Raw genomic sequence first — 12,876 nt, 5'->3', positions numbered from 1 at the left:
GTCCTACGGGAGATGGTGCGGTATATAAGTTTGATAAATAAATAAAAATAAATAAATAAATAGTGTAAGCCGCCCTGAGTCTTCAGAGAAGGGCGGGATATAAATGCAAATAAAAAATAAAAAAAGGCAATATTCAAAGTGCTTTTTCATTTCCTGCCAATTGCAAAGGCATGCACATATAATTCTTCCATGCATATAGCTTTCCATCCACATTGAATTCCCACATCCACCAATTCCAGAAGGCACTCCAACCCATAGACCCATTCCACTCATAACTGAGGAAGAAGTCATCAATGCTGTGGACAGAATGAAGAATTCAAAGGCCCCTGGACCTGACAATCTGCCCACTGACTTCTGGAAACTAAAGGAAGTGCGAGGCACAGGGATACCTTGGCTGACTGAGTTCTTCAATGCTGTAATAAACATTGAGCATCTACCAACTGATTGGTCAACAAGTGTAACAGTTCCCATCTTCAAGAACAAGGGTGACCCAGTTAACTGTGCCAATGCACCTTCTATCTCACACTATGTGCCAGGTTTGCTACTTAATTATTTTATTACTTAGTTAATTGTGTTATTGCTTAGTTAATTGTTATACTGCTATCTTTAGTGTTAAGTATTGGGAATGGGGTAATGTTCCTTTAAGGCTGCTCCGGCTGCCATAAGGGAAAGGGAGGAGCTTAATCCTGAAATGAAACCCATGGATTCAAATTCCAAGAAGTGGCCTAATACCAACAGATTCTGCATACCAGGCTAGTGAAAACCATCGGAAGAAGAACACCACGTGATACCTGAGGAGAAATGAATTGGACCTGGCTGTTTGACTTTGGAGGGAGGAGGGATGTGTGAGGGATATGTATGTATATGTATAAGACACTCCTACTATTCAGAACTTGCTTTACTTCCGTGCAATCAGTTTATTCTCAGTAAAAGATACCTTTCTCTATAAATCATGGAGTTGGGGTTTTTCTTTCTTGAGGAGGCACGCCTGACATTAAGCAAGTTCATAATCATTATCAGCCATCCAGGAACATGCCAGGGCGGGGGGGGGGCTGAAAAGATAACACTAGAAAAGGATGTCAGACCTTGAATGCGAAGTGCAAGAGATGGGGGCTGCTGGTGCATCGCACGCATCTCAGGCTGAATGAGATACAGCAGACTGGCTGGAGAAGCTGCAATTAAAGGAACGACGTGAGAAACCAAAATAGTAGGAGTTGGCAGATTACCAGAACCGGGAGAAGTTCCCTCTGGCATTACAACAAGAAAACATAAGGGGACTTTCTGCCTGGCAGCAGGAAGAGAAAATAAAAGAGGATCTACAAATCACAGAAGCCATAAGACTTTATAAAGACGCCATCCTGAGACGATTGGCTCATGAAAGGTATGAAATCAAGATCACGTGAAGTGTTAATACCACTTTATAATGCCTTGGTAAGGCCACACTTGGAATATTGCATTCAGTTTTGGTCGCCACGATGTAAAAAGAATGTTGAGACTAGAAAGAGTGCAGAGAACACCAACAAAGGTGATTAGGGGACTGGAGGCTAAAACATATGAAGAACAGTTGCAAGAACTCGGTATGCCTAGTTTAATGAAAAGAAGTACTAGGGGAGACATGATAGCAGTGTTCCAATATCTCAGGGGTTGCCACAAAGAAGAGGAAGTCAAACTATTCTCCAAAGCACCTGAGGGTAGAACAAGAAGCAATGGATGGAAACTAATCAAGGAGAGAAGCAACTTAGAACTAAGGAGAAATTTCCTGACAGTTAGAACAATTAATCAGTGGAACAACTTGCCTGCAGAAGTTGTGAATGTCCAACACTGGAAATTTTTAAGAAAATATTGGATAACCATTTGTCTGAAATGGTGTATAGTTTCCTGCCTGGGCAGGGGGTTGGACTAGAAGACGTCCAAGATCCCTTCCAACTCTGTTATTATTATTATTAGATATCCTGCCAAGAAAATCTCTTACTGTAAACCACCTGATGAATTTCCTGATTAACTCTTTACTGATGTGCAAATGTAATTTATAAAATGCTTCTTAACTGTCTTGTTAGACAGCAAGACATTTTGTCCAGTAATAACTGCAGCTCATTTGACTTCCAATGTACACTCTAATTAAATGAATAGAATAGAATAGAATAGAATAGAATAGAATAGAATAGAATAGAATAGAATAGAATAGAATAGAATAGAATAGAATAGAATAGAATTTTTATTGGCCAAGTGTGATTGGACACACAAGGAATTTGTCTTGGTGCATATGCTCTCAGTGTACATAAAAGAAAAGATACGTTCATCAAGGTACAACATTTACAACACAATTGATGGTCAATATATCAATATAAATCATAAGGATTGCCAGCAACAAGTTATAGTCATACAGTCATAAGTGGAAAGAGATTGGTGATGGGAACTATGAAACGATTAATAGTAGTGCAGATTCAGTAAATAGTCTGACAGTGTTGAGGGAATTATTTGTTTAGCAGAGTGATGGCCTTTGGGAAAAAACTGTTCTTGTGTCTAGTTGTTCTGGTGTGCAGTACTCTATAGCGTCGTTTTGAGGGTAGGAGTTGAAACAGTTTATGTCCAGGATGCGAGTGATCTGCAAATATTTTCACGGCCCTCTTCTTGATTCGTGCAGTATACAGGTCCTCAATGGAAGGCAGGTTGGTAGCAATTATTTTTCCTACAGTTCTAATTATCCTCTGAAGTCTGTGTTTTTCTTGTTGGGTTGCAGAACCGAACCAGACAGTTATAGAGATGCAAATGACAGACTCAATAATTCCTCTGTAGAATTGGATCAGCAGCTCCTTGGGCAGTTTGAGCTTACTGAATTGGCGCAGAAAGAACATTCTTTGTTGTCCTTTTTTAATGATGTTTTTGATGTTAGCTGTCCATTTGAGATCTTGCGATATGATAGAACCTAGAAATTTGAAGGTTTCTACTGTTGATACTGTGTTGTCAAGTATTGTGAGAGGTGGAAGTATGGAAGGGTTTCTCCTAAAGTCTACCACCATTTCTACGGTTTTGAGTGTGTTCAGTTCCAGATTGTTTTGGTTACACCACAAGGCTAGTCGTTCGACCTCTCGTCTATATGCAGATTCGTCATTGTCTCGAATGAGACCAATCACTGTTGTGTCATCTGCGAACTTCAGTAGCTTAATAGATGGATCATTGGAGATGCAGTCATTGGTATACAGAGAGAAGAGAAGTGGGGAGAGCACACAGCCTTGGGGGGCCCCTGTACTAATTGTACAGGTATTTGATGTGATCTTGCTTAGTTTCACCTGCTGCTTCCTGTTTGTTAGGAAGCTTGTGATCCACTTACAAGTCTGTTCCGGTACCTGTAGCTGGTTTAGCTTAGTTAGAAGAATGTCTGGAATGATGGTATTGAATGCTGAACTAAAGTCTACAAAAAGGACCCTTGCATAGGTCTTTGGAGACTCAAGATGTTGTACGATGTAGTGCAGAGCCATATTAACAGCATCATCTGTTGATCTATTTGCTCGGTATGCAAATTGCAAGGGGTCTAACAGCGGATCCGTGATGGTTTTCAGGTAGGAAAGCACTAGCCTTTCAAAGGTTTTCATGACTACAGATGTTAAAGCAACTGGTCTGTAGTCTTCTATTTGCCTTTTCTCTCTTGGTTCAACATGATAGTTAAAAAGTACCAAATCATAAGCTAAAGTAATATTTGCAAATGTAATAGAATATGAAAAACAAATTGAACAAAAATGCTTTTTAACTTTTTCATGTTGAACGAAGAGAGAAAAGACAAATAATCCATTGTGAGCTTTAAGGATATCATTAATTTCTTTGGAAATTCTCAAGATCTTCCTTTATACTGATTAAACATTCAGCAATTGCAAATGGGCTTGGCTTCAAAGCAGGCTCTCTGGATAAATACTGGAGCTGTCAGCACTTCTCTTGCCCCTCTGGATTACCATGGAGGGGATGGCTCTCTATCTGGTGGCTGCTCTATTGATTGGTTTTCCAGGGTCTTCCCATGGGGGTCTGTAAGTATCATAGATATTTCAACAGGGGGAATAAAGCAGTGCTGGGGAAGCCTTGTGGGCTTTCTCTTCCTTGATGGTCTGTGCTAAACAGAACCATCACATCCAAGGCTGTGGTCCTTTGCAGGGTAATGAATTTCCCTGCAGGTGGTCCCAAATACTTTGGAGTTTTTTTAAAAAGTCCAATATATCCCATGACAAGAATAGAAGTATTATAATAATCAATAAGGGGAACTGACAGGCCCTGAAGTTCTAAGCTGAGAAATTGTCCTTGGAGTGAAGATTTTCTGGACAAATATAAAGACCTCTTGTTCTCAGTTATGGCTGGGGGGTGGCATCTAAATTATTACCATTGCTAAGCATACTATTTCTGAAGCATCAACAATTTCCAGAAAACAATAAAGTTGAATATCTAGAAAACGGTCATCCCACATTCTTCGTTTCTGATGTCTTCGACTAACCTTTTGCCATCATGGCTAAGACTTCAGTGACATAGAGACTGGCCTACCTGCTTGTTTTGAGAAAATATTTAATTTTCTATGCTTATCTACACTGGAAAACCAGATATGATTTTGCAGCAGGCATACAGGATGTGTAACTAAATGACATATGAGTGATAGCAGCCATGAGGCTGACTATATTTCTCTGGTCCCAGTATGGAGAATCAGCTACTGAAAAAGCAAAAGACAGGAGGAGGAGGCAGAGAAGGTGATTTGCCAGTATGCATATAATAACTCTTGTTGCAGGAAAGAAAGGTAAGCGGTCAGTTCTGGTCCCATTTGGGACTGCAAACAAACTCTCTGTAGATGTAAACCCAAAGCAGGGACATCCAAGAGAGAGGAACTAATCTCAACACTATGCTAGATGGGGATTTTTGTTAGGGACTTGACGGGGAAGCCAAATCAATTTATTGCTTCTAAAGGAATAGAAACCTAAACACTATAGCTATGAATAGGAGACAATGTTTAAGACCTTTAACATAGGGACCATTTCCTTTTCACTTTGGGAAGGCAGTTGGAAGGGCAGGATTTGTGTTTGGGGGGAGGGTGTTCAAGTGGTATCGTAAAAAGCGAGGCTTGTGGTTCTCCTACCTTTCCCTCCAGAGTATAATCCTCAATGGCTTGTTCCTTGTTAGGGTTTCAGTAAGCAGAAACTCAGGAAGGATCTTTTTGGGTTTGTTTGTTTAACAATAACAGGGACTTTATCTTCTCCTTGAGAAAAACTACACTAGATGTATAAAATCCGTGGTCAGGTTTTTTTTATTTTTTATTTTGTCACAACCTTATATACAGGAACATTTATTGAAAGGAAACAATAGGACAAGAACGGTAGGCACTTTTGTGCACTTATGCACACCCCTTATAGTCCTCTTAGAATGGGGTGAGGTCAATAGTAGACAGTTTTTGGTTGAAGCTTTGGGGATTTTGGGAAGAGACCACAGAGTCAGGTAGTGTATTCCAAGCATTAACAACACTGTTACTGAAATCATATTTTCTGCAATCAAGATTGAAGTGGTTAACATTAAGTTTGAATCTATTGTTTGCTCTTGTATTATTGCTATTGAAGCTGAAGTAGTCTTTAAAGGCGAAACTGTTACAAGTTCATAAAAAAGAATGTTAAATCCTAATTGTTCATACTCAATTGCTGCTCTTTGGATTGATATGAAGAATATAATGTAATAATTACAACTGTCAGCCCATTACAATAACACAAACAACAGCTGTGCAGACAATCCCTGAGTTACAGCAGGTCAATCAGCAATGGTTCAAAGGTACAAAAGACTCACAGAAAGTATTTTCCATCCTGAAGTTATGTATGTTGTGGTATCTATGGTTTTTTTGCCCCTAAGACTGGACTGGAACTGACCGCAGAGGCATTGCAGCATGTGTCCCTACCTATTTCTCCCCATCCTGTGCTGCTGGTTTCCCAGAGATACTGGGCCTGCTTTGCTTGCCCACTGAGTTCCACACACCCCTGCCCATCACTGATTGCTTACATACCTGTCAAAGATCTCCAGAGCTCAGGATGTTAGGGTAGAAAAGGAGGACAAGCCATTCCATTGCTGGGTCAGGAACATAAAAACAGAAAAACAGCTGTCTTTTTCTGAGATGCTATCATGGCCCCCTCAGAGCCCAGTTCAGGGGAGGACAGTCCTGTAATCAGGACCATCTGATGGAGATGTCATGTCTGCCTTAGCATGTTTGGAGAGGCCAGGGGCTGAGGACAATACTGCCCTTGGACCTGCAGGCATTGGGGAGGTGGTTGACTGAACAGAGAGCTGCCTGCCCTCACAGACACAGAGGAGGATTGGCTGCTGACAGGCAGTGGTGCTGGTAGGCAGCAAATCTCCTTTGAGGAGGAACAGCTACCTCCTCCACTCAATTGAAGGGCATAGACAGTGGAGCATAGGCAAGCTCAGAGAAGGGCTACAAGGCTACTTGAGAGAAGATCATCCCACCTCTCCTCACAAGGAACACCTGGAGTAGATTGACTTAAGGAGCAGCAGTGGGGAGTTACTCTTTGCCAGAAATAGTTGTTTTGACTTACATTCTCCCAGCTTTGACTCATATGCCTTGCCTTGCCTTGCCTTGCCTTGCCTTGCCTCGCCTCGCCTCGCCTCGCCTCGCCTTGCCTCGCCTCCTGCCTCGCTTCACCTCCTGCTTTGCCCCCTATCCTGCCCTGCCAACTACTTTTTGCCTTTTGCTTTGCCTCGCCTTGAGAATTGCCTTCTACCTTTTGTCTTGTACCGTGAGCTTACCTTGAGGACTACCTTGAAGCTGGGTTATGCCCAACCTTGGATGAAGGCACAATTCTATTTTTCTTCTTCAAATCTGAGATCAAACTCTGTTCTTTCATAGAAAAGGTTGTCTTTCTTTAAGATGCAAGTGGACCCTGCATTGTTCATTATAATGTGATCACATTACAATACCACCCAGTTTACTGTAATGGTCACTCCCATTTTATAACCCAAAAACAGCACCCCAAATCTCTTTTAAATGAAATAAAGATAAAGATTTACTAATTTTTTAACTGTGTTTGGAAGCTTTCTAAGTCACAAAAGAGTAGTTTTTCTAAACATTTATTTCTTCACTTTTTAAAAAGAAGAGATTATGGAGATGTCTCACTTTTCCTAAGCAGACTAACTCAGGAGGTGTTCTTTTCTTCTTCTACAGCTACACCCTCATCACTCCTGGTGTTTTGCGAACAGACACAGAAGAGCAAATTTTGGTGGAGGCCCATGGAGACAATAATCCGAAACAGCTTAACATCTTGGTTCATGATTTTCCACGAAAGCAGAAAGCCTTGTTCCACGGAAGAGTCGATATGGATCCAGCAGGAGGCATGCTTGTCACTCCAACTATAAAGGTGGGTAATGATTGAAGTACAGTCTATTGTATCCCTGAAAAAAAAAAAACCTAAAATCCTGTCCAGTCTGGCTTTAAGGGAAGTCCTATACACCTCAATCAAACATGACTAGATTGAAAGAAATTGAGCATATACTGTAATTCTAGGGAGGAGTTATGGGATATGAATAACTCTATACATATTTAGTTACAGTTCTTTTTGCTGAAAGACTCTGGCCAGCATTTCACAGCAAACAAAAATATTTAGATCAAAATCGGTATCAAAACAAAAAATTAACCATAGAAAGAAACAGCAGTTGCTGTCTCTCAGAATCTTATGATCACCTTTTGGGACCTTCTGACAAGCAAAGTCAATGAGGAAGAATTTCATCACAATTTTTTCTTGTTCTTTTTGTGTTTGTTCCATTTCTATTTTATCTACTTTTATTGCCTCTTGCTCAATTTTTCCTTTTTTCCCATTGTTTAAATCTTAACTTTTAGATTTATCTGACATTTCCCATTCAGTATTTGATCATTGCTGCTATGTTTTTATCTCTCTGGTTAATGACTATACTTAAATAAATCTGATTTGATTTGAGTGACACTAGTTAAATAAGATTAATCTACATTTTCATTTTTTTCCTGAATGAGTATGCTTTTACCTTGTTCCTATTTTGATTTTTTTAAAGACGTAATAATATTTAATGAAATAAGTTATGTTCAAATCTTAGACAGAGTCTCACTAAATAAGCCCTGCAAAGTTCAGAGAAGCTTTTGCCAACTGGGTGCCATCTGCAGGCATTAAACTGCAGACTGTGCCAGCCCGTCTTAATGGGAGTTATAGTGTCAGAAGGCAGAGGTTGCCCAGTAATTCTCAGACACACTTATCAAAGAAATGTTCTTCACTGCAATGCAAATTGGGGACTTGTGGATACTCTAAAAGTCATAGCATCTAACTTTTGTATAATTTCAGGGGCATTGTTTACCTGTCAGTAAAGGCCAGGAAGAATTAATTTGATTCCCTAGCTCTAGAGTGTCAATCTCTCAGCCTACGGGTCGCATGAGATCACTCAATTTTTTTTCTGTTTGCAATAGTTCTTATGCATTAAAAATAACAAACCATAAAATAAACAGTGGTCTGTGCGTATCAAAGTCTCTCTATTCTGGTTTTACAGAGGATTTTGTTGGCTAAATTATTTTGGCTGGTTATTGTGAGCTGTTTTCATGTAAACTTTACACATCATATAATTATGAGAATGAAATATATTATTGGATTTTACACACACACACGCACAGACTGGGATAAAACAGCATTCTACTTATGAACAGGTTATGTTTTGAAAGTTCATAAGTCCAAACAAACGTATGTATGCTGTGTATTGTAAATTAACCTTCTCCTGACTTCCAGATTTGATGGTCAGATTTGTTCATCTTGGGAGGGGGGATATTTGGATAAATCGAATAATTACCCAATGAAAAATGAGAAAGGGAAAAGAGAACATCTCTTGTATAATTGTAGAGCTACAAATGTGAAGCCCAGAAGGTAATTTTGATGTGTCAGGTTCATGATTCTCCAGGAAGTGAAATGGTAGAACCTGGTAAATTGACTTGGGGTGAGGGTTCTCTGACTCTCCCTCCCACTTGTTTTGAGTTTAGAATTTGGTGCTGACTTTCTTGGTGTGGAGATTAGGAGGGAAAAGCAGCATCTATAGTAAGGCCAGGGAGAAGAAGGTGAGGTTTGTAGGTTTACTCCAGTGGACAAAGACACCAAATGTGTCTTGTAATAGCAGAGGCAAAGTGAGATCTCAGGAATATATTCTGCATTAGGTTCATTGACTGGGTTGCTTTAACTGGACACTACATGGTCTTTCCATTGCCTTCTGCCAGGAAAGATCAAAAACTGTCTTAGTAGAAGCAAGCAACACATTTTTAAGATAAGTCAATGTTTGGCATTCTGTGATCCACTTTGTTTTCATTTTTGACTCAGTAGTCAAAATTTTTGGATCAATATTTTAGTGTTGTTGGCTAGGGCTAAGGAATGAGGCCTCAGATGGCCTTTAGTAATGATTACGTTTGAAGCAGGGGTGAAATGCTCCTGGTTCGCACCGGCTCCCCCGATTAGGTAGCGATGGCAGCTGCTAGTTCGGAGGACCGGTAGCAAAAATCCCTGGCCCTGCCCCCCCCCCCCCCGCCTCTGCTGAGCCGCACCATCAGCAGAGGTTTTTTTTTTTACTTTTAAAAGTTTTTCTTCAGCCGAAACATGCCTTTAAAAGTAAAAAAAAAAAACCTCTGATGATCGCGGGGCTGAGCAGAGATCAAAACCCTTTAAAAGTTTTTTTTAAAAAACCCTCTTCAGCCGAAGGGGGGGAAAAAAAAAAGAAAAAAACCCCCAGGATTTAAAAGCCTCCTCTGGCGATCCCAGAGGAGTTTCCTGATCCTCACAGGCTTTTAAACTCACTTTTTAACAGCCCCCACTTACAAAAGCCCCAACCCATGCCCAGCCAATTCCCCCTCCTCACTAACCTATAATTACTGCTCCTTTCCGGCATGCTTTCTTCAGCTACTGAAGAAAAAAAAACTTGCTTTGACTTCCTGCTTTGCTAGCTGAGGAACTCTGGGATTTGAAGTCAAAATAAAATAAAATAAAATAAAATAAAATAAAATAAAATAAAATAATAAAATAAAATAAAATAAAATAAAATAAAATAAAATAAAATAAAATAAAATAAAATGAAATAAAATAAAATAAAATAAAATAAAATAAAATAAATAAAATAAAATAAAATAAAATAAAATAAAATAAAATAAAATAATAAAATAAAATAATAAAATAAAATAAAATAAAATAAAATAAAATAAAATAAAATAAAATAAAATATTTGTGCAGCTTTCTGAGATTAATAAACTGCCAATGGAATGCCGTCAGAAAGTGATAGAAGTTTCTCAGCTTGTGCATTTATGTTGTGGAGTGTCACCATCCAGTGAACTGCAACCCCTTCCAATGCCAGGGTAATGCTTCTCACTTTGGCACCCTCAATAGAAATCTCCTGCCCGGTCAGAACATGGGCCAGGAAGAATCCCAACTGCTGGGACTCTTCATCAAACGTCATGCCAAGAGATGCGGCTTTCCAGGGCTTTGCTTTCATCTGGCTACCATGGTGTCTATTGTTGATGCTCATTCCCAATCTTTCTCCTCTTGGGTCTGTCAGATCTCACTGGTAGCAGCCATGGCGTGTGTCTCACATGCCTTCAGGATTTGGAAGGCATTCATCATGAACCATATGACTTGATTCATCATTAAGTTGGCATGATCGGGTTCTCTGCCTTCCTCCTCCTCAAGCTCTTCCAGCTGTGATTGCATTTCTCATTGCCGTCCGTCTCAGCTACCTTGAGCAATTGTCACCCCTTTGATTCTTCCTTCCCAGTCTTCCTTCTTCCCTACTCCAATGGACCACCTGAGTCTGGATGAGTCTCCCAGGCTCCCGACCTCCTCTGTCCACTTGGAGAGGTCCAGGCTGGGGGAAAGGTCTGGATGATGTTTTCCCCCACTACTCAGCTTCCTCCTGGTTGCTGCTATGGGCTGATATTGTGTGCACAATCCCCATGATAGGGCAATGTGCCTCTCTGGGTTGACCAACTCTGCAGATTCTGCCTAATGTAAGGACCTGCCCCAGCTGGTCCCTCAGGAATAAGACTCTTGAATCCATTACATTGAATTAAAACAACTTTTGCTAAGGGAATGTGGCTGCAGTAAAGTCAGGCGGAATCTGAAAACTGCATAAAGCAAAAGCTATTCTTCTGTTTCCACAAACCCGCACCCTTGACCAGTCCACTGGCAGCCAATGTGATGCCATAAGATTGTTTTGAGAATATTGAGGTGCTAGGCAGAGAGATTCACTCTCAGGACACGATGGCCTTGAAATCTGGCTGGGAGGAAGTCCACTCCGATTCCAAAGACAACCCCCCTCTCTAATTCCCAAGCAGTTATAGCAAAAGCATGCAAAAATGCCAGCAAGCCCCCGCCCCCAGTGCCCCCCCGCCCCCCCTTCCAACAGAATGGTAGGACACGGTGGACCTGACACAAGAACTGAATTAAGGACTTCTCATTCTCTTAACTCTTACCCTGCATTTCTTCCAAACCTCTTGCTCCTGTGCACTCTTAAACTGATTCAATGCCCTATTTCTCTTGATATGAGTCCTTGGTTAGTTGAATTTCTTTTCCCTTTCAGAGTTGAAGAAGAAATGAGATTTTAATATTGATTATTTCCCATCATAACAATAACATTGCCCAGCCTAGACTCATGCACAGCTTCTACTCATATTGTGCCATAATCAGTGGTGGGATTCAGCCAGTTCGCACCACTTCGGGAGAACCGGTTGTTAAATTTCTGAGCAGTTTGGCAAACTGGCTGTTGAAAGAAATCATTAGGGCAGAGAACCGGTTGTTAAATTACTTGAATCCCACCACTGGCCATAATGTAATACTGTGATGACTCTGGACTTCCCCTTTCACTCTTCCCCTGTCCCTCTCTCCTAGCTAGCAGCAACCTAGCCACATTTGGCTTACAAAATCAATCAAGCAACTACTTGTATTAAGATCTTCATAGAAGTGGTTAGTTAATACATTGTCTTCTTTACAGGCTAACAGCATATGTTGTAAAAGTCTTTGCCATGGCTACCAAAGTTGCAAAAGACATTAGCCATGAAATCATTTGTGGAGGTGTGAGGTGGCTGATTGAGAGCAGGCAACAACCAGATGGAGTGTTCAAAGAAAATGCCCCTGTAATCCATGGAGAAATGCTGGTATGTTTTCCTTCCTTCCTTCCTTCCTTCCTTCCTTCCTTCCTTCCTTCCTTCCTTCCTTCCTTCCTTCCTTTCATTCTTCCTCCCTTCCTCCCTTTCTTCCTTCCTTTCTTCCTTCCTTCCTTCCTTTCTATTGGCCAGTCAAGAGTTGTACAGGAATTCAAACAGGACATGAGGGCGAATATTATTATTCATATCTCTACAATGAAAACTATTTATAACACTAGGTAATAAAGAAAACTACAAAAGTTTTGTAGCTTTTCAGAGATTATTTAACAATCTGTGAAATATAAATATATAAAAAACAGGATTGGGATATCACCAGTAGGAGAGAAAGAAAAGACAAAAAGGGTAGCCTTGGTAACATTTGACTTAATGAGAGAATAGATTTGATGGAGGAATTTGAAGGTGAAATCTGCTTCAAAGACAAGAAAGCCTGGAGAAAAAACAACATATGAACAATAGCAGATGAGACTTTACTGAAGAAATTTAGGAGCAAATCTATGCCCGGGTACAAGAAGGTCCATTCAACATTCCTGAGTACATATCTTCATGTCTCCATCTGTAACATAGTCTCTCTGTAGATGAGATAACATTGGTCTTCCTAATAGCCAGCTGAAGATGCTGTACACAGGCAATATAGGGCATGTTGACTTGCACGGGGGAGCCTCAGAATATGAAGCCTTGAAATTGTCTAGGCCAGGGTTGTCAAA

The 12,876-nt window shown here is 40.4% G+C and overlaps 1 protein-coding gene across 1 annotated transcript in view; it reads left to right on the top strand.

Annotated features, from left to right (window-relative positions):
- The first annotated feature begins 307 nt into the window (after positions 1 to 307).
- The window catches only part of LOC131190640 (A.superbus venom factor 1-like), a 47,874-nt gene continuing 35,305 nt past the window's right edge, over positions 308 to 12,876 (top strand). The window contains exons 1-4 of the mRNA XM_058167983.1: positions 308 to 536; positions 1,264 to 1,381; positions 7,190 to 7,382; positions 8,880 to 8,958. Coding sequence (XP_058023966.1) covers positions 308 to 536; positions 1,264 to 1,381; positions 7,190 to 7,382; positions 8,880 to 8,958 — 619 coding nt within the window. The remainder of the gene's footprint in view (positions 537 to 1,263; positions 1,382 to 7,189; positions 7,383 to 8,879; positions 8,959 to 12,876) is intronic.

The sequence above is a fragment of the Ahaetulla prasina genome, chromosome 2, assembly GCF_028640845.1.
Source record: "Ahaetulla prasina isolate Xishuangbanna chromosome 2, ASM2864084v1, whole genome shotgun sequence".
Classification (NCBI taxonomy): Eukaryota; Metazoa; Chordata; class Lepidosauria; order Squamata; family Colubridae; genus Ahaetulla; species Ahaetulla prasina.
This window is presented reverse-complemented; position numbering and strand designations above follow the sequence as displayed.